Source organism: Melanostigma gelatinosum (genome assembly GCF_949748355.1).
Source record: "Melanostigma gelatinosum genome assembly, chromosome: 4".
NCBI lineage: Eukaryota > Metazoa > Chordata > Actinopteri > Perciformes > Zoarcidae > Melanostigma > Melanostigma gelatinosum.
This window is the reverse complement of record NC_136637.1, coordinates 13,027,335-13,049,753: the sequence shown is the minus strand read 5'-3', so window position 1 is coordinate 13,049,753 and position 22,419 is coordinate 13,027,335. Positions and strand designations below refer to the sequence as shown.

Genomic DNA, 22,419 nt, shown 5'->3' with positions numbered 1-22,419 from the left:
GGGGGGTCCCAACCCCCAGATTGGGAAGCACTACTGCTACACCATGCCCTGATCTAAACTGCATCACTACGACAAGAGAGACAAATATGTGAATAGGTGATGTGACACGTGTTCAAAATGTGTGTGTGTGTGTGTGTCTGTGTGGCTGTGTGTGTGTGTGTATTTGCGCACCTGAGCTCAGAGGAACTATGGAGTCCTTAAATCAGAAAGCAAGACATCTGTTCGTACACACAAACTCTTTCTCTCTCTCTCTTTCCTCCCACTCACACACACACACACACACACACACACAGTAGTCGCCCATTATTTAAATGACCAAAATAATATGCTCAGGTTTCTGAATAAACTAATAGCAGAGCAAAGACCCTCCCCAACACCCCAACACATACTCAAACATCACACCGTTTCACACAGACACACGCACACACACATGTGCACACAACAGAAGCATTCACCATCTGTCCAAATCTATTCATTGATTAAAGCCAAATGTGAGAGAAACAAATAGTCAGAGAAACAGAGTGATGGAGACAGAAAAACAGAAAGAAAGAGGGACAAACAGAAAGAGGGACACAAATTTTAAGAACATTTTAAAACGTTTAATTATTCATATTTTAAGTGATAGTCAATGGCGTACAAACTTTAAAAAAGGATTTGGAATAAAAACCCCTTTACATGTAAACAGACTGTGATGTAGTGTTATTTCTTATATTTACTGCTGTAGCCTATTTGTGTGTATAAACAGTGAAAGAATGTTTTCGCAAACTTGAACTTTTTTTGATAACAACAACATGTTGAGTGATTTTCACTACAGATGGGTAAATCTATAAAGGCGCCGTATTATTTTCCCTGTGTTTTGGGTCGCTCAATGAGGACTCAGGAACTCAGTAGCCGGTTTTGTGTGGGGAGTGATAGGGTTGTACTGTCTGTTCTTATAACATAAGGACAGATTTAATTTGTGAAATGGCTTTTCATGTTAACAGAGAAGCTTGAGTTTCATGATTGGTGTTAATAAGGGAGGCTATATGTAACCCTGTGATGATGAAATCTTATGAACCGGTCTGTTTGACATCAGACTTCTGGACCTTCATCACAACGCACCACATGAACACATCTTATCACAACTAAACCCAGCAGAACTCTATGAACCGACTCTATGAACTGTGTAACAGACAAGCTGTTTCCAATTTTCAAATATAATCGTTGTGTGTTTAACATGTCACTGATCTAATCCAAACTGTGTCATCTACTGAATCCCAATGCATTTATTAACTGTTTCTGTCACAATTCGTACGTGTTGTTATTATTCCTGTCCAAGATTATTGAAGTGGTCAGATATTATTCCCTGCAGCTGGTAATACTCACTGTTCATCTGTTAGTCGTCTGATGTCTGTCTACAACAGAACTGTTTCTCAAGCCATGGTCCAGGGACCCAAAGGTGGCTCAATGTGAATGCTTACAGTGAGTGAGCATATCAAGAGCAAAGGAAGGCAGGCTTTCTGAATGGAGCCACAGTGTCACTGTGTGGCATATTACAGCAATTGTTGTTTCAGTATTGGTTTCATAAAGGACCATTCTGTAGACATCTGAGGTTTCAGAGAGTTTATTTAAACTTGGCATTGCATGATTGACAATCTTACTTTGAGGGTTAGCTTTTTGTAAACTCTAAGCATTAGAGGAATGATGGTGATCGTTTGCAATATTGTTATCACACAGTACACCACACTGGCACCTTTTAAACACGGGGCATTATTTATTAGGGTTAATGTTTTAGAGAAAATTGAAATGATGTAACTCATATCAAACCAAATTCTCAGGATATACAGTATCAGCCTCACGTGAGTCAATGGAAACTGAGATAAATGATGTAAAAAGTGTTTCTTACTGACGGATAGACAGTTTCTCCTCTCTCTGCTCTCCAGATAATTATTTGTGTAACCTCCAGCCAATCTTTCAGTCAGTGCACAGCAGATCAACTGAACATGTAAGCATTTTTATTGTGACTTTGTGCAGGAACACAGTTCAACAATACAATACTACAAAGCTCCCGAAGCACATTACTCGTATGTTTCTTGTTTTTAATCATGAAATTTTAAGAAGCAATGTAAACTCTAAACTCTCCATCATACAAGCTGCCCTTCTGCTGAATTGCTGTACATTTGTCTGGTTGTAATGCTTTAAAAGGTAACAAGGTGAGTGGAAAAATATTCGCTGAACTGCTGTACTTAAAATGTTGTGGAACGTTGATAAAAAGAATGTTTGTGTAAAGAGGTCAAGATAACCCACTCAGTTACGATACTGACTCCCAGCTGATCTTGTACTGTCTACTCCTTGTTCATGACTGCATTTGTCTTTCTCTTTAGAGAACACACTGGTACGCTGTGGGCATCTTCTACTACACTAATAACGATTCTGTATTTATCACCAGATCAACGTCCAGGCGCGCCGATTTCCACTCCAGTCCAGTCTGTGGCGGTAATTTAGCAACCAGAAGAAGAAATAGTCGTAGAAGAAGAAAGATGCGGAAGCGCTACAGTGTTTTCAGGGAATCTCTCAGATTAGAGTAACGTTAGCGTTAAGTATGTCAATTTGACGTATTTGGCTGTATATGACACATTTATTCCTAATAGACGGGCTTTAAGCCACTAAATTCGTGTACCATAACGTTTCAGACACCAAAGAAGACACTTTGCTTGTGGGTTTGTATTCTTTTTTTATCAGTTAGCGTCAAGTTTAACGCTAGTTAAGTTACGGGTACATTAGATGTTGACTTTATCTCTTGGTTGTGTGTTGTGAATCTAACAGTCAGCTCAAAACTTCTATACTAATAACTATTCTATAGTTTTACATTAGATGTGAGTTTAATACAAATTGTACCCAAACGTAATAGTTATGTTTGTGTCACTACACAGTGTTAGCCCCAGTTTGTCTTGTGTATTAATTGTCAACGTAAGATCAATGAAACCAATACAAACCAGTTAACTTAATGTTAGCTAACGTTACCAGTTAACGCTACAGCTACACCAGCAACGGGTCTAACCTTGTAAGACACGTTATGACGGGTATTTATAGACAGAGCATCTAATCATGTTATTAAGGTAACGTTATATTTCCATGTTATATTGGCAGTCCCTCATGAAGAGAAGTTTAACGATAATTCAGTATTTCTAATATGGATTGTTGTGTGTTGTGTAAGGATGATGCATAGTCACTGAAGACCTGCTTTTTCAAAATTACATTTATAGGAGAATGCCAAAAAAATCAAAAAAGAGAAAGCGCAAGAAGTCTTCATCTTCAAGTGAAGAAGTTGAGAAGGTAAGAAGGTATTCAGGAGTGTTTTGTTGCTGTGGGCTGTCTAGCAATGTTATTTTAAGTCATGATATCAATACATATTGTGATATAATATCCACATGGTTTGTGGAAAACCCCTCGGAGAATTGTTCATGGATAAAGTAACCAATCAGGAATGTTTGTTTTTGGCTCGTCTAGCTGATACCGGACAAATCAAAGTTCTTCGTCAAATTCCTGCAAAGAAATAAGGCAGAGTAAAAGACGACAAACAGAGATATTCCATGGATAGCTACTACAATATGGCAAAATGTCTTACTGAAAGTAAAAAACAAGTTTCATTATCAATTCATCTTAAAAAATGATGCTCGCAATTCATCATTTTGTCCATAAAACGTCCGAAGATACTTACTGAAAAATAGCCTTCGCTGTTTCTAAAAGAAGAAATAGACCTATATCGATTGTAAATGTAATGTTTCTTTCCATGTTTTCAGTCATCCAAGGAACAAGATGTTACTAAGGATTACAAAAGTGGAAAGACGAAGCAAGATGTAAACAGTCAGGAGAGGTTAGATACAGTTTACTTGACTTTTAACAACAAATCAATGTTGATATTATGTCGTTGAATATCATTCACCTAATTCATATGTTTGTTTATTATCTCTGAATGTGATATTTTCTTCTGTTCTTCTACATATAGCTGTGCATCAAAACGAGAAAAACGTAAGAAGTCGTCGTGCAAGAAGTCATCCTCAAGTGAAGGAGATAAGAAGGTAAGAAGGTATTCTACAGTGTTTTGGTGTTAGGGGCTGTCTATATGGATACATTCCTCGGTTTCAATGCATGTTACTTTAAGTCATGATATCAATACATATGGTGATATAATATCCACATCAATTTGTCGGAAACCGCTCGAACAATTGTTCATGGATAAAGTAACCAATCAGGAATGTTTGTTTTTGGCAAGTCTAGCTGATACCGGACAAATCAAAGTGCTTCGTTAAATTCATGCAAAAACAAAAAGGCAGACAAATAGACGACAAACAGAGATATTACGGGGATAGCTACCACAATATAGACGGTATGGCAAAATCTCTTAACTGTAGGCAGTGGGTCTGAAAGTAAAAACAAGTTTTATTGTCAATTAATCTGAAATGATGTTCGCAATTAATCATTTTGTCTATAAAACGTCCAAACATACTTGTGAATAATAGACTGTTTGCCAAAGAAGAAATCAAAATATATTGATTGTTTTGTCCGACCAAATAATCCAAACCCCAAAGGTTCCAGGTTTATAAATAAACCTGGAACCAACAAATATTTAGAATTTTTGAATAAAACTAATTCATTTTTTAAAGTTGTTTCAGATAATTTTATGGTGAGCGAAATAAATGTAATGTTTTTTTCCATGTTTTCAGTCATCCAAGGAACAAGATGTTACTAAGAATTACAAAAGTGGAAGGACGAAGCGAGATGTAAACAGTCGGGAGAGGTTAGATACAGTTTACTTGTTGAATATCATTCACTGAATTAAAATGTTTATTTATTATCTCTGAATGTGATATTTTCTTCTGTTCTTCTACATGTAGCTCTACAGCAAAACAAGAAAAGTGTGCTTTGCCTTCCGTGAAAGATGTTTCCCAAAGCACCCGCCTCATCAAAACGCCTGTCTACAGACGCTCAAAAACACAAGCAACAGACCAGAAACCTGTTCATAAGAGAGAAGAATGTACAAAACCAACACGTGAAATTTCAGGTAAAGATAACGCTGTCAGTAGGTGTAAGACTGCGGAAAGCGGACCCTCAAAACCATCGAACAATGCAGGGACAGTTCCTCAGAGGACAGAGAAGACGTCTAAAGGGAGCACAGATCGTAAATCTTCCCATAGCAGCACATCCAAATTGAAAAAGCAGCGAAGGACTCCCATTTTAGTTTCTGCTGATCAGAAAGAACAGAAGAAGAAGTGCAGAGCTGAGGAACCACCAAGGACTAGAAATAAAAGCAACACCGTCGAGACCAGAGAACCAAGCAAGGCCTCTGTCTCTACGGATACTTCATGGGAGAAGAGAACAGAACTGTTCAAGAAGATGTGCCAACGGCACGAAGAAAATAAGGCCAAAAGGAGCTCGAGTACAGAGGCAAAAACTCCCTCTGTCTCTACTGCAAAGCATTCCTCCACTTCATCCAAGCAGACCACCTCAGTTAGTCGCTCAAATGTGGGGAAGAATGTCAGAACTGTCCCAGGGAGTTTCACATCGATGTCATTTAAAACAGTCAAGTCCTCATCTGTTCAGGAACAAAGATGCTGTCCTGTGTCAGCTCCGCCTCTCCAGTTTAAGATATCCAAAAAGGTTCAACCAAGACCAGCAGATAGCACCGGTAACAATAACGGTGCTAGTTCCTCAAACAGAGATCTCAAGCATGGGACTGAAGCGCCAGACTCTGGGGCCTCAAGAAGCAAAGCCGTGCAGGAGACTGTCCAACAAGCTCACCGCTGTGTGGATGTTACACCTAGTTGTTCATCTGAAGGGCAAGATAAGAGGACGTTTCCGTCAAGCCAACCCCCGGCTCATACGGTTGCTGAGCCGTGGTATGCCCAGGTAATAAAAAGCATTATTCATTTCATCTGAACAAGCCAATGTTGGCTTTATTCATTTTTCAAACAGAAACGATTCTAATGAAAGCATTTTGTCAGCTAGTATATTGGAATTTCATCCGCATTATGTTGTTAAAATATTTTTAGTTGTTTTATATTTTATTTGTTTTCTAAAATGTGTTTTTCTGTAGATGCAAGTGGTTGAAGAGCTTCATCTCGCCCGGTCTGAGAAGCGACTGGAGGTGAACGTGATGCAGAGCTATGGGGAGCTCACCTGTATGGAGATAGACCCTCCGGAAGAGGGAGCGGCAGACACGCACTGTACGTTGTATTGTTTAGTTGAGAGACGCTTGAAATTGTGTGCGCTCGTCATAAGTGTAAATATAAACTCTTTGTGGAATGTAGTCTCAAATGGCCACATGGAGGCACTATAAACTGAGTTCCAAAGTGTAAGCCTTGTAGTGGCCTCACTTAGTGTGATTAACATGAAATATGATCCATACATTTGATTTGCTTTTGCCTCAGAATGACACGTGAAATGATTATATACCAAAACAAGATTCAAATTCTGATCTGTAACCTACACAGGCACTACACTTTGCCTGAAATTGTTATGTCCAATTTGATTCTGTTGTTAACTTTTGACAATTAACAACAAACTATATAACTGTATATATGAACTTGCTTTTTTTTTTTTACAGGTAAACCGCCTCAGCAAGACCTAATCCTTGTTTTGGACACCAACATTCTCCTCAGTCACCTGGATTATGTGAAAACGATCAGGTCTCACGGCCTTGGAGGTGTTTACGATGATTTTAATACTTGATTTTTTTCTTGTAGAATGATTTATGATTATTTCATATGTTATATAATGCCATTATAGAAAGTATCCAGTTAGTTTTCACTCCCAAGTTTGTCCAGTTGTGAGCCAAATGCTAGAAGTTCTTCTGCGGCAGAGGCTTAGCTATTGTTATACATCATCCATAGATCTTCCCACCCTTCTAAACACATCTCCACTTAAAAGGAGAAATACACGTTTAACTGTCCATCTGCTCACAAAGACATCAGTTCATCACACAATCAAAAGTTGAAAAGGACATCATTTTTGAGGAATTATCATAAAAAACATACTCCAAGAAAGTAGGATTTCCAATTTTTTAGGGGATTTATTTCTAGTTGTAACAATAAAATGCACTAATGGTATGAAATATGGAATCATCAATACTTGTTTCCTCCCTGCTTCATGTTCTCTTAGCGCTGGGCGTCCCTACAGTCCTGATCCCCTGGGTGGTGCTTCAGGAGCTGGATTCCCTAAAAAGGGGGAGGGGCATGTCAGGTTCTGTGGCGCACCTGGCAACTCCTGCCATCTCGTACATATACAACGTCCTGAAGAACCGAGGACATCACCTGTGGGGGCAGTCGATGCAGCAGGCCGCTGAGGGCAGCAGTGAGTGTTTATTTAAGGAAAATAAGGGAATTTTATGTGCATTGTTTAACTACAACCAAGCACGGAACCTAAAAATAAATTAGTTATTGAGCATGGTACAGTGTTTGAGGTGTGTATTAAAGCGTCAGTGACTTGACCATTGACACTATTGCATTATGCACTTATATAAAGCTTTTCGACCTTTACAGTAAGGTATTACAATTATCACACACAGCTACAGAGCTGCCGTGCATCCGTGCCCAACACCATCACGAAGCCAGTCCTCCAGAATTCATCATCAATGCGTACATATTGTGAGGCAGGGTTCACTTCTTAGCTGTTGTTTTTACCAACAGTGGTGTAAGGTTCTCGTCAAAAAGATGTGCGATAGAGATTTAGCAGAGGTATTGTTTACTATTTAGGAGAATTAGTGCATCTCTTGAAATTGACTTGAAATCTCCATCTCGTGTTCATCTTTGAATCTTCTCACTTTGTCGTTGTACAGTGTGGTTTAACAGACTGTCGTGTTTTTCTCTGTCACTCACGTCGGTCTCTTCCTCTCTCTTTGTACCTCCTCGTCCCCAGATGGCCTAAATGCTGAGAATAATGATGACCGGGTGCTGCAGTGCTGCCTGCAATACCTAAGTCTGTACCCAGAGTGTGCTCTCATTCTATGCACGTGAGTTCCCACTCCTCCCCCCCCCCCCCCCCCCCCCCCCCCCCCTGTGGCGTATACTGCTGCTGCTGCAGAGTCTTGTGTCCTCTGGAAATAATGCACATGCATGTGACTGTGAGTGGGCCCAGCCAGATAGTTCCAGTTCACGATAGAGAGGGCCAGGCCAGAATAGATGTGCTGAGCATGGAGAGTTCAGTTCAGGGATTTTCTTTTGGCTTGCATAGTGGGGCGGCCATTGTATTGTTTCACCTTCTTTTTCCTTTTGACCTATTTCTCTGACTGCCACTATTTCCAAATGCTGTTACTGATCATTTTGCTAAGTTAAAGTAGAATTAGTGGGCAGACATTCGATTAATGTTGCACAGCTACAGGTCAGATCACACTGAATTTGATGCTAAAACATGTTATCCTATCTTTCCTCTCTAGTAATGATAAGAACCTATGCAGTAAGGCCCTCCTGAGTGGAGTGGAGGCCCTGAGCAAGAACGATTTGGAGGCCGAGATTAAAAAGCACAGACATGGCTTTCATCCTCTGCGAAACATTAAGACTCCCATGCTGCCCCACGTCAGCCCCCACCTCCCGTCACCAATGCAGAGCGGGAGCTGTACACACAGTCAGGAGACGACAGGCCTTTCTGTAGAAGAGAGAGGTGAGCCAACGACTAATGTGTACCTTTTTTTTTGGCAAAACAGGAAATGACCTTCCATTTTCCATCATGGTGTAATAGTTCACAGCACATACCATCCATGCCCTCGCCATTTCTTCACAGCCCTTCTAGTTTCCATGTTTTATTTGCCTCACTTCAAGTCCATTCAGGTGACATTTTAGCAGTTTTAACAAACAAAACATACACAGACTGGAGGATGTATCTGTCGTGTAACAGCTGCCATATCACCGAGTGTGTATTTTGTGCTGCCATATGCTCTTCTGCTGCAAATATGTGCATATCATCTTTTGTAAAAAAAAAAACTGCTCCCCTGCATTATGGGTTTATTGTTTGTATCCACTCATATACCGTATGTATGTAACACAGATAACAAGCGACTGAGCACACGGGAGGATGAAGAGAAGACCCGATGGAACCCCAGCAGTGTTTGTGAACTCGAGGACTGCCTGCGAGACGTGCTGTCCGATGCGCTGGAGGTGGAGATGAAGGCCGCCTACGAAGACCTCTGGCTGGAGGTAAAATTGTGAATTGGAATTTCCCATTATCTTTTAGACTATATTTGAATTACTGTTTCGAAATGCATTTAAAACATTGAGAACTGATATCTGGGACTCATGAAGGGATTAAAGGAGCTTATTTGGTTTATCTTTGCATTATTTCAAGGCATCTGGTCGGTCATTTTAGGTCAGATTTATATTTTTTGGGTGGAAAATTATGGATCAAATCTCCCCTTGTGCGCTATCAGAGAGTATATATAGGCCAGATTGCTCGTCATTTTGAACATATATTTTTAATTTTGGCTTATTTTTATTGTGTCGTTTCTTCTGTTAACAGATAGTTTACCGAAAACCACCCTGGACTCTTCAAGATGTCCTGCAGTGTTTGAAAAAGCACTGGATTGCTGTCTTTGGGCACGTTGTCCCACGGACGAAGCTGCAAACTGTTCTAAACCTCATAGAATTCTTCAACTCAGGTATGTGGGTGGAAGAGGGGGAGGGGCTTTTATGTCTATGGGTGCTTTTCAACAGTCTGCTAGTGAGCCTACATTTGTTTCAATGTTTTTCTTTCTATGAACAAAAACACATTTGCTTTTTCTTGAATCTTGTTGCAACTGGCACCATCCTCAAGGTTAACTAAACAATCCACAATATATAATGAAACACATCTCATGTTCAATAAAAGCTAGTAAAGATATGATAAAACAAATAGATGATACATGAAACGGATAATAATGGTAGCAGAGCCTCACCTGTCATCATGAAAAGTAAAAAAACAAATAATGATCAAATAAAATATGAATATTTCTCTACTGATCTGTGCTGTAAATGTAATTTCTGTATTATTCCAATCATTTCTATAATCAAAATCGCTGAATTTGCGCACGTCCTGTTCAAACAGAGAGGAGGCACGTCACCTCAGATTGTGCAATCCCTCACAAACTGGGTTGAGCGCACGCCTTTTGCTTTCTCATTGTTTGTCACCACTGTGATATTTGTAGACACTTTTATTATACGTCCTTTCTTTCCATAGAATAGGTCATGTATTTCAGGTATTTGTAGAACCTATTTAGTCTTGCTGGTCTGACATAAAGCCGCAGTGAAAAAGCACAGAGGGGAGGCAAACAGTACCTCTGCCTCAATGAAGGCCCACGGGTCGGGTTCATGCTTGTTCTGTCGTTGCTCTTCTGCTACACTTCTCTTCTTCTTCTTGTATTTTGCTCCCGGTGGAATCAAACATGTACCGTACCTGTGTGTGTGTGTGTGTGTGTGTGTGTAAAGAATGCTGATATGAAATATGAAAAACAACCAGCAGTCAATGTGCAAGCTGCCAATTGAATGGTGATTTAAGCTACTCTCTTGGGTTCATATATTTGTAAGAGTCAGTGCCTCACCAGCCACGAACCTCATCGCACGTCACTGTCTTGGCCATAGTCCAAGCACTCAGTGTGCAGCTGCACAGTAACTTGAGAAATGTAACCAAACTTAATATGTAACTCAGTGAAAAAATGAACAATCTTTTCCACATCGTCCAGAGAAATAAATCATGCCTGGTTAGAAACGAGTTCTTGTTTTTAGCTGTGCTTTCTAACATGGCTTACAGAGTGTGTGTTAACCTCTTACTTTGTTTGATTTAGCATCATCTCTGCTGCTGGTGTTTAGTGAGGCTCGATGACGTCACACACTGTAGATGAAAACATTTGATACCAGTTTTCTCGGAGCAGATTTTAATCTTCCTTTGAATGTGAACAATAGATTAAGAAAGAAAACTAAATTAACTTGAGCTACTACATGAGTTACGATACAACATTTCACATCTGTGGAAGCTCCAGAGGGATCTAAATGCAAAGGTATTCTTTGTGCCACTGTAATAGTTTTAATGCTGCATTTGTTTCCTTTTATGTTTCTCCGGACAGCGACGTTAAGATACTGAGTTATCTTAGTCCGCTGGGGTATGACGTGGTGTTCCCTGCACTGCGCTAGAACCCTACAGAACCACATACACAATCAGGTCGTCTGCTAAGGCAGGACACTCAAATGTGTGTCAGAAAGATGCTGAGTTGTCCACTGCAGCACTTCTTGCCCTGGATCTCATGACTCAATCTAATTACATTACGCTTACAGTTCTGTGTGTGTGTGTGTGTGTGTGTGTGTGTGTGTGTGTGTGTGTGTGTGTGTGTGTGTGTGTGTGTGTGTGTGTGTGTGTGTGTGTGTGTGTGTGTGTGTGTGTGTGTGTGTGTGTGTGTGTGTGTGTGCGTGCGTGCGTGCGTGCGTGCGTGCGTGCGTGGGGGGGGGGGTGGTTGGTCTCAGCCTCTCATTCAGTCTCTTGGTACCACACAGCCTGGCTCTGTGCCAGGACTGTGAGAGTAGGAGGGGGAGGGCAAGGAGGGATGTGAGGCGAAGAACAAATCTTGGAGTGGAAAAGTACTGCATGCGATTTTTCTGGTCTCCCTTAAGCAGGCTGTGAGCGTGCATGTGGTCAGTTGTAGCTACACTTGTGAGGACAGACTTATCACATCCTCCTAAAAAGTGACAAAGGCTGAGTTTTAAAGACATGCTGTGCAGGAATTGTCGCGTACTATTTGTAAACACAACATTCAAAGTTCACCCCTCCTCTCCCCGGCTCAACAACACCAGAAGTGCACATCCCCCTGACCGCAGTTAACAGAAAACAGCCCAGTGTAGCACCTGCAGCATCGCACACCGATTCACTGTCACTCGCCTCCCTATACCTCCATTTGTTTTAATGCTGTGTCCTCCATTTTTGTAGCTTCCTCTTGGATGCGTGCTTGCAAAGTACAGGCATAGGGCTCTGCAGACACAGATGCTGCCACACACTTCTAGTGGGTTAGGATCATGGATGTTACGTTTAAAGTCACAGTATGTCCCAAGGGAATGAATGTAAGACCATACAATGTCCTTTCAAGTATTCAGTATCTCGAAAGTCAGAGTTGGACAGAAGACATCCGCACAAGTTCAGTCTGAGCTGACTGTGTCTCTCACCCTCTGGCTGGTTTTCTTTACATCTCTATATTCATAACAGTTCTTCTCAAAAGGTTACAGACACAAACCGTCCTCATACCTTGATATGCATCTACTGGCACACATATGATGGCTCATATCTATCTATCATGTGTCTACTCAGGTGAAGCAGCAAACTGTAGCGCTACGTCAGCAGCCCTCCAAGAAGCTAAGGAGCTGGTGAAAGTGTTTGGGAAAAGTTCCAGACTTGTTCCCAGTGCCATCTCCATACTGGACAACATTTACACCAAGCTACAGCCGCAGGTCAGCTGGGAGCTGCATGCAATCACAAGTTAACTCTGTTCCTACTGTAGCACTACACCCTCTGAATTGTCTTTTACATTGTTTGGAAGCACAGAAATACACAACGATATGTTTTCTACCCTGTTTCTGTCGTGTATTGTGTTTGTGTCGCGATAGCTCTTGGGGGAAATCAGATTTGAAAAAGTTGATAATGATTCCCAAAACAATAATGACTCAGACAGCAGGATGCAGATTCATATTATACACAGGTTTTTATTTGACACTGTTTGATTTTAAAGATGTGTGTGTGTGTGTGTGTGTGTGTGTGTGTGTGTGTGTGTGTGTGTGTGTGTGTGTGTGTGTGTGTGTGTGTGTGTGTGTGTGTGTGTGTAGTGGGAACCTCCTGCCTGTGATGTTGTCATGAACGATAACGATGAAGAGAAACAACCCTCGTCTGCTCAGGTCTCTCACCAGGAAGTGTGGGCCCTGTTTGAGAACATCTGGTCTCATGTGTTTCAAACAAGGTGGGTGTCACAGGGATTTGACTGATGCAGTGCAGGGAGGATTATACTGTAGAGAAGATTTCAGGATGATGTGTGTGTGTTTTTTTTTTTACAGATTCTCACAAAAAGAAAGCCTTGATTTGTGAAGGAAAACAAGGAGAACATTTCCAAGAGCAAAAACAACTCTTCGGAGGTTGTTTATCTAGTTTTGTATTGCATTCCGTAGGCCCCTGAGGTCATTGTGTTTCCTGTCATGTTTCAGCTTGGAAGTGTTCAAAGCTCTGGGCTTTGACCCTCACACCATGCAAAGACCTCAGCCGGTGGGAGGCCCTCCGCCACCACAGGACGCCTTGGTCTGTTTGCACAAACTGTCCTCCATGGTCTCACAGCTGCTCCAAGCCTTCAGCAGGTATGTGAGCCCACTCGCATCACGGCTGTCAGACGTTCCGCTTCTCTACCTGGTGGCCACTTGCCATCTGTGTCAATTTATATCTTCAGTCTCACTTTTGTATTTTCGTATTGAAGAGGCTATACTGTGTTTCTATATTAACAATGAATCACATCACAACTTTGTGCTCTGCAGTTCTCCCTCAGCTCTATAGAGCTTTGCAGCACCTTTCAGCTCATCCCTTTAGTTTGACAGCCTGCAGTTTCTGCTGTTTTGTTTCACTCTCGCCGCTCTCGTGGGGCTATTTTCAGCAAAAAAAAGCTCTAAAAACCGACTGCAAAGTTAGCGACTAGCTGGTGAACGTAGCAGCCAAACAACCACATATTTCACTTAGGAGATGCTGGAGTCCAAAAATAGCTCAAAAGATAGTGAATATTTAAGTTAGATTTGCTTGGTGACCAGAAACATGATTCCAAATGAAAGATAGTGTTGCTGGATGTGTAAATATGAAGTTTTTTATATTAACTTTAAAGGTGATCTGTGTTTGCAAAATTTAAATGGTCTAATCTCCTCCTGCTAACTTGCACTCCATAGCTGTATCCATTATGCAACATCCTCGGTGGGTTTAAAGAGCCTGAGCTCTAAAGCATGAGAATACATTGAAGTCTAGAAAGAAGTTTCTGAGCAGGAATTTGTGTGTCACCTCTCCTTTAACACCCTCCACAACTATTGTGTCAACCGTCATTGTCCCCCACTTGTTCATGTGCTTTAAGCCCTGAACCCTCCTCATGCCTTCACAAGGTGTCTCTCGCCTTTGTCTCAACAGCCAGTCCCTCTAAAAGCCCCTTTAAACTGTCCTTCACCAGCCTGCTCCTTCCTGTGTCCTGGTTGTGTGCTCTCAGCTCTCAGCTCTCAGCTCTCTGTTTGGCACATAATGTTAATCTGCTTGACCTCGTAGCTTTGCCTTATCACCTTTACCGTGACGCAACAGACAGCGCTACACTGTCGCACAGTCTAGTTTCTCACAGCGCCTTTTGAAAAACGAAGAATGCGAACAGTTATCCTTGAGATTTCTTCACTTCCAGTCGGCTTTCCTCGTGTTTACCTGGGCCTGCAGTGGCATCTGCAAAATGACATATCAATTGCGGGCTTTTATGGGTTCTGTGCTCTTGTTCTGTCTTCTTTGATAAAATCTCCATGTTGCTTGCAGTCACATCCGTGAACTTTTCATTTCATGGCATGTTCTTACCATGTGTGTGTTCGGGTGTAAAGCTGTGTGTATCCATCATTTCCTGTCACCTGTAGCTGCTTCAGTAGGTCTCATGTTTTGATATGTTTGAGCAGAGCTGTGAGTCACTCTATTCAGACTCTCTCTCTCTGTGGACACTAGATATGGATCATTGAGGTAAATCTTCTATTTCTCCTTCACTGTCCCTCCTTCCTCTCTTTTTGTCCGTTACTTTGTTTTAGTTTTTCCTGTGTTTGTGCGTTTGGGTTGGGTGCATTGTGATGGATAATAGGGAGCGAAAACAAGTGCTGTGTGTTCATTTTGTCTTCAAGCTTCAGCTGGAAGAAACCATGATCCCTATAATATGTCATGTGTGTTTTTGTCCATCTCAGGATCTTGTCTTCAGCCCCCGGTTTAGAGGAAGTTCAGGCACTGCTCGGCATCATCCACTCTAATGAGGTGGGTGCCATTTCACATGTTATCGGTGTAAAATTACATGTAGGATTTATTCAAGTAATTTGACTTTTTTTCCCGCCGCAGTGGTCTTTGTCACGTTTAGCTCACCTCGGCCTGTTCGTTGTGAGCTCAGCTCATATGCATTGTGTTTCAGATTGTTGACAGGGATTCCAGATTGACAACCAAAGACCTTCTTGATTGTTTCTCACAACAAGACTACAGGTAGGTAGGACACACACACACATACACACACTATAATCATCGCCTGTCACGGGACATAATGAGGACTCACGAGCAGACAGTCAGGTGAAGTGAAAAGAGGTCCTTTATTACTCATGCACAAAAACAGGTAGTCCACGGACAGGCAGGCAGACAGACTTGGAAACTGGCAACAGGAACAGCAAAAAACAGGTGTGTCGGAATGAACACTAGAAACAATGATCTGGCAGTGAGTGAGTGATAGACGGGGATTTAAGTAGTGACAAGAACAGGTGAGGAGAGATGTGCTGATGAGGGAGTGCTTGATTACAGCTAAGGGACAGGTGAAGGGAGTTGGACTGGTGCTGAGAGAGTGACTGAGTTGAAAGGTGAGGAGCTACAGAAAACACACACGGCAAAGCCTGATTGTGACAATCGCCTACTGTGTTCAGCCCATACTTCTAACTCTCACCCTCCTCCATTCCTCCCTATTGCTCATTCTGTTTTCTTTGGAATCCAACTCCAGAGAATTCATTATCTTTTCTAGTGAATTTGATTGTCTGTGATTGTATTTACTGACAAATGCGGCAGATCTTTTAAATCTTTCACAAATATAAACTTCTACTTAAAGTTGATCTACTCCCTTCCATACGTTTTAACATACAGGACAAGCCCAACATATATATATATATATATATATATATATATATATATATATATATATACACATATACACACACACTAGTGCTGGGCAACGATTAAAATATTTAATTGCGATTAATCGCATTGTTATGGGAAATTCAATAATGAATTCAAAAGTGTATTGCGCACTTTCATTTTATAAGTACTGCTATATGAACAAAAGTGCAATAGCATTTGGTTCACGAGATGCAGGTAGCATGTTTTATACTTAATGTGAATATAATTCAGACTTTGTTGGCATCTTATTCTGAAAACCGGATGTTCGTCTGAAGAAACCGGATGTTGTCTCACGGTCATCTTTCCGCTAACTTTCAAAGTCCTTCGCTCGCTCCCGATCTGTGCCGTTTAAATGCGTTTACTGTGAATTTCAGCATATAGGTGCACTCAAATTACTGACTATAGGATGTTTGCTGGCTTTTATCCCACTGTTCTTGTCATCCTCTTGTTGTTATGTATATGTATTGTCTCTTGTCTTTCAATAAAAAAAGAAGAAAAAAAGAAATCATAATAAATTTTAAAAATGCGTTAACGCACAATAAAATAATTGTCGGCGTTAATTAATGAATGTGTTAACGCGAAATGAACGCGTTAACTTGCCCAGCACTAATATATACATATGTTTTTGTCCGTTTTCTTCGGAAGACAAGCATATTGAAACTAGTGAATAGATCCAGCACTGCCCACACAGTGTGATTCATCCCCTGAGCAATGACATTCTTCTTTTGATCAAACCGTCTCAAGTTCCCCGAACTCTTGTGCTCTGTGTGGAAGCATGCCCGGGCAGGTATGTGTTGTTTACCCAGCGTCACACAGCCATTGATGTGTCACAATAGTGCTCCTCAAAGACATCCCCAGCAGAGCTCTGATAACAATAGTGGGCATGTCACTCGTTGTCGAAGGAGTGCTTAATAGATCTCTGTACTTCTGTAATCTGATAAACACATATTAATCAATCAGGATGTATCTGCTGCAAGCGGCAGTGTGAACTGGAGATAAAACGCTCGGTTGACTTTATTTGAAACATGGAGATTAAACAGGACTCCCATAAACTCTCATGAAGTTAACTTAGTGTTGCTTTACCCAACGTGGTCTGGGTTACAGCTGTCACTTCACGAGGCTATTGTCAATGTCATTATTGAACACCTGATGTTAACCTGTGGCTTACTTGTCGTTATGTTTAAGAAGTAAATTATAAGAATCTTTTGGAAGGAGGTATTTGTGTGCAGCTTGAGAAAAGAGTAACGCTGCCTGAAGGACTACCTCATGTGACACAGGCTTAACTTTTACACCTTAAATATTAACACATACAAGTACACGGTTATCCTACTTTTCCTTTTCTATTTTGCTGCTTGTAACTCGTAATATGACACAGTTGAACATAAATTTTTCCGGATTTGTTAAAAGCTTTGTCACTGATACCGACTGATGTTGTGTGCTGAGCTACGACATGTCTTTAAATGTTAGAGATGATATGATTTAAATGCTACTAAACTGTGTTCAACTTTTGCTGTTCTGAAATGAGTTGAACTGCAGAAAATTTATCACCAACAATTTTGATGATCAGTTGATTGTTTGATAAGAAAGATCACACATACCGGGATGTAACACTGTTACAACAGGTCCATCATAACACAGCTCTGAAGCTGCATAAAGCTGCAGGTTGAACCCAGCAGCCTCCATGGAAACAAGCCACGCTTCTATGTATTCAACGGATTGTTTGTGTTCCGGCCATTATGTGTCATATTCTTAATGCCTGGCCGTCGGAAGCTGCTTCTGATGGTTTCATTACCACATAAAAGATATTGACTTTCACTAATAGTATAAGTGATGTTACAGCTATTGATCACTTGAAAGAGAATTTTTAAATGAGTACTGCGGTTGTTGTTATATTGATAGAAGTATGACTCCTAGCTTGGAATAGTGACATCAGTAGCACATCTGCTGCGTCACTCAGCGGTCCCGTCGGTGCAGCTGTGGTTGCGGCAGGGCGCCGCTGACAGATACAGTTCAGCTGAATGTGCGCTGATTGTAAATATTTGATTTAGTACATTCACTGTGAAGTGATGTGGGCCTTTACTTAGTGAGCGCATTATCCGTCGTGTTAAATATTTGATTTCGGTGCTCCGTGCGGCGGTATGATGTCATCGGTTATATAAAGCCTGGGGGGGGGGGGGGGAGCGTGTTCGGTCACCGGCAGACAGCTTTCAGTAAAAGCTGTTCTGTGTTGCTTATTATTCTCGATAAACGCCTGTTGGCTTTAAAAAAAACACACAAATCCAAAAGTAACAACTGCACATATTTATTTATAAAACCACAGGCATAGAAACAGCAGCTATTCAACAATCGGTAAAGAACAAGTACACTAATCTCAGATTGTTTATCGGAGTCTTTTGTAATTTGTGTGCAACTAGCTACATGCTAGATGCAGGACAAGCTTATTGTGTGTGTATGGTCCACTCTTAAATGATTTGCAATACAGTGGAGAACGACATGCATGAACATGTGTCACGTAAGCCCCTTTTCTGAAGGCCACGTCCATTTCACAGTGTTTGTAGGAGAGCGGGTGTGAATTGAACAAAACGAGACCTGTTTGCTGTGTCAGCCGTCTGCTAGAATAACTTTAAGTCCAAGACCTGTTTGAATATACGCAGCATGTCTTTCCACTGTACCTGCCCAGTGTTCTGTGCACGTGTGTGCCGCTGGTGAGTGGAACAGTGATTGTGAGACTGTTGGTCTTGCTACAGCGGGGCTCTTGTCACCGGGTGGACGTGTCATCGGGGTTTGAATACGGCTCCGCTGCCGGTTATCGCGGCTGATGAGGTGAGAACAAATACCTCACCGCTCTCTTACATTGTGTGCATGTGAAGTCCAGCCTGCGTGTTTCACTTGCATATCATGTCACCAGCTCTTCATCCATTACTCTTTCAGCATTATCGTTTATCATAATATTTACACAAATATGTTTTTTATGTAACTCAGTCAAACAGAATGAGCAGGGGCAAACACCGACTGCTGTTTCATAAAACTACCCAACCTACAGAGAAAAGCCCAAAGCCTTGCATCAATTCATTTACTGATATTTGTTATTCACAAGCTACACTGACGAGGAGCTGCTTTGTGTTTGATGAGACGGATCATTCACAAGCTGTAGAAATAGAGGAGAAGACGTATAGAAGCATTCATTTCATCCTCTACTCCATATCATAACTCAACGATTTCATCACTTCTGATTGAACTGCAGCGAGTCTTATTAGGTCAAACGTTTCATAAGCAGACGCAGTGCCACCGTGTTATCATTAACCGGCATTCCTTCATAAGCCTTTCTGTGACTCACACCTGTACGATCAACGTTGTTGCTTTCAAATGAAAGTCGAATGGAAACAAGCCTCGGCTTTACCGTGTAATCAAAATGTGCAACAAGATTTCAACACAAAAGCAGATCAAAAGCAGATCATTTGTGACGACACATTCGTCGGTCTAGCAAAAGTCTGTGATTTCCACAGTTTATGAGGACACACAGCTGCTTGAATGAAGAATAGATGGATTGGGTTGATGGATGTAGGGTGAAAACAGCCGTGAAATGCTGCTCTTTCTTTGGTCCGTCTCTCCGCCCTGAAGTTACATAATGTTCCAATGGAAACAAAGCCGAGGAGGAAACAAACAAGCAACAAGCTCCTTCAGTGGCTCCGCTGCTAGGCAGCTGTTGCCAAGACTCTAGCAGAACGATCCGTATACGTGTTCGTGCTCACGGTGACGACCATTCATGTGTTTTTGTCTGTGCGTTTGTAACTGAATAGATTTTATACTATCTTGATCCCTTTAAGGGGGAAATGTTTCTCTGCATTTGACCCATCCCTGTATATAGGGAGCAGTGGGCTGCCAATGACAGGCGCCCGGGGAGCCGGGGGTTCAGTGTATTGCTCAGGGACACTTCGACACGTGACACATGGGGGATCAAACCGTTGACCTTCCGGTTCCCAGACGACCTCACTTAACCCAGTGCGCCACGGTCGCCCCATTATTAGCAACATTATTAACTGCTTGGACGTATGAGGTGTTGTAACCGGGTATAAATCTACCTCAGCGGGAGAGAAGTGTTCCTAAATAGCCGCCATGGAGACCCGGAGCTTCTGGAAGCTGCAGCCAACACAGAATCTCCTTTGTCTGCTGTGGACGTTGTGTGCTGAACACGATCAGTGTGGAGTTATCCAGGTTCATCCAGAGACTACGAAGGGACGTCGTACTATTCACTGGACAATTCAATGGGATGTTTAAAAAACACAATACATATTAACTCAACCAACAGGCTTTGGCTTTTACTAAAACCCCAAATAGAGATGCAGCGAGACATGTTCACATCTGTACACTGGTGAAAACAAACAGATGCATGACGACATACTGTAGAAGAGCAAATGCATCAAGTCAGGATTCAGCAGCAACAAACACTGGAGGATTGTTTTAAATAGTCACCATGAGCAATGAGCAACAAAGGTTCGAGTTTTGAGGGCAAGAAAGGCGCTTAGTTATTGTTTATTAAGAGTTTGATACTTTATCGTGACTGTGTGTCACCAGATTTAGATTATGTTGGTGCATAAAAGCAGGTGAAACACAATGAACCCCAGCAAAAGACAAAACTCTGGCAGAGGTGTTTGTGTTCATGTAGGACGTGGTGGCTTTTAGAAACAGGAAGGCTCACCATTTGTCAAGCGCACACACACACACACTGTCCTGTCTCTGTGTGTAACTCATCTCTTTGCTTGTGTTCCCAGGGAGAAGCTGAGAGTGGGAGGGAACCAGTTGATGGGGCTTAAAGAGGCCCTGGACTGTTGTATTGGGAGCACGGGTCAACACGTCGCCTTCACCACATCAGCGCCCTGATTGGATCACAATCTGGGCATCTGCAGCCAAACTCAAATCCTTTACTTGAATTAAAGACTCTTATTTTGAAGGGACGTCTCTGGTGACTGGAGCTATTTACCTTTTTTTTTTAAATTATTGTACAAAAAAAACCACATTGTTGTACTGCTTGTCTGATGAATGGATGTCTTTGGATGTTCTCCATCATTGTAAGAGGCAATCCTTTTGTTTTCCACTGCATCAAGTGTTGCTTTCCATGTCCTCCAATAATCTGTCAGACACAACATATCCTGCCAAATCACAGCTGAGCAGGGATTTCTCATTTCAGTCTTTCAACATTTAAACATTGTTTTATAATGTTAAAAGTTATGAGTTAAATAGTGCTGGCTTTTATCATTATTTAAACAACGATATTTGCTTTTGAAACATTGTTTAATAGTGTGCAACAATAGAATTTGAGATATCTCGATGTATTTTGATATTTTTGGACCATGTGAATGTGTGATGATGCAACAAAGTTCTAGGTTTACCCCTCGGCCCAGCTTTTGCTAGTTTTGGTTGCTTTTTTAATAGAAATGTAAATAATTGGAGAACACAAAATATATTTTACGTGAAGGAGTTAAATGTTTTCAACAACAAATTAAATGTTTTGAAGTTTTGTCTTATCGATTTATTTTTCTTATATGCATAGTTTGCTTCTGTTGATCTTCGAGTAGAAATGATTTTATCCTCAGCAACAGTAATTACAGTAGATTCATCTTGTATAGCTGCTTTCTGCAGTTTGTAGGAGAGGCTCACCATTATTATTAATATTAGTATTATAGGATGTGTGCTGTGATCGATAGCCTGAGTGTGAATGCATGTGGCCGCATGTGTGTGTGTGCATGAAGATTAAGGGGATTACAACGCAGGTGATGCCAGCAAACAGACTGAGATCACACACACACACACACACACACACACACAGAGAGAGGCTAAAGCATCAGCAGACATCACACAGGTGAAGGGAGTACAGGGGAGAGGACAGGAAACAAGGGCCAAGGATGATCTGAAGTCAGTGAACTTCCTGTCTCATTAAATCATTGCAGAACACAGACACAGCTGAAACTGAACGTTTTTGTTTTGTGTGCTTTGAATTTTAAATCTCACTTTGAGTCAAAAGGGACCATGTGTCTCATTAGATACTGTATTATCAACAGCCTGGCTTTTATTTAGGATTGTTGATGTGATGGAATTTTTACATTTATTTTTAGAGGAACAACCACCAGCTTTATTTCCTCTTAGTTTTGCCTAAATTTGGTTTCCAGTGCTGGTGTTAACAGAAAGATCCAAAAATCACTGAATATTGTTTCTAATCCATTTGCATGCCTGGTTGCCTCCACATTTCTACAATAGATTTTGCCCTTTCTGTCTTTTGTTATTTTACCAAGCACTTGATTCAGTCTGTTCCATTCAAGGGTTGTATGAAGCCAAGAGGAAGTCTGCAAAACCTGTTCCCAATTAACTGTGAAGGGACAAAGGCGGGCTGGACATTCTACATCCCGGTAGTTTGTTGCCTCGCCACATCTAAGAGGGTCGACTGATCAGAGTCCAAGTATTTAGTCCCTGCTTCCGATCACGTGACCCTTCTGCTGAGACTGTCCGGTGCATCAGCAGGTTATCAGAGGCAGC

At 41.4% G+C, this 22,419-nt stretch overlaps 1 protein-coding gene across 3 annotated transcripts; it reads left to right on the top strand.

The window, feature by feature from the left end:
* The first annotated feature begins 2,558 nt into the window (after window positions 1-2,558).
* swt1 (SWT1 RNA endoribonuclease homolog) lies at window positions 2,559-21,406 on the top strand. 3 transcript variants are annotated; one of them, XM_079267011.1, is made up of 19 exons: window positions 2,559-2,695; window positions 3,246-3,315; window positions 3,783-3,856; window positions 3,989-4,061; window positions 4,707-4,780; window positions 4,878-5,889; window positions 6,077-6,206; window positions 6,587-6,685; window positions 7,141-7,332; window positions 7,897-7,990; window positions 8,414-8,637; window positions 9,022-9,170; window positions 9,490-9,628; window positions 12,298-12,437; window positions 12,810-12,940; window positions 13,182-13,328; window positions 14,928-14,994; window positions 15,146-15,213; window positions 20,661-21,406. In XM_079267011.1, exons 2-19 carry the CDS (start codon window positions 3,250-3,252, stop codon window positions 20,767-20,769), a joined length of 2,988 nt encoding a protein of 995 aa, XP_079123137.1. In that variant the 5' UTR covers window positions 2,559-2,695; window positions 3,246-3,249; the 3' UTR covers window positions 20,770-21,406. The 3 variants fall into 3 exon arrangements, with proteins under 3 accessions (XP_079123137.1, XP_079123138.1, XP_079123139.1); XM_079267012.1 differs by having other exon boundaries at window positions 20,668-20,685; XM_079267013.1 differs by lacking the exons at window positions 13,182-13,328; window positions 14,928-14,994; window positions 15,146-15,213; window positions 20,661-21,406 and adding an exon at window positions 13,035-13,162.
* The last annotated feature ends 1,013 nt before the right edge of the window (window positions 21,407-22,419 follow it).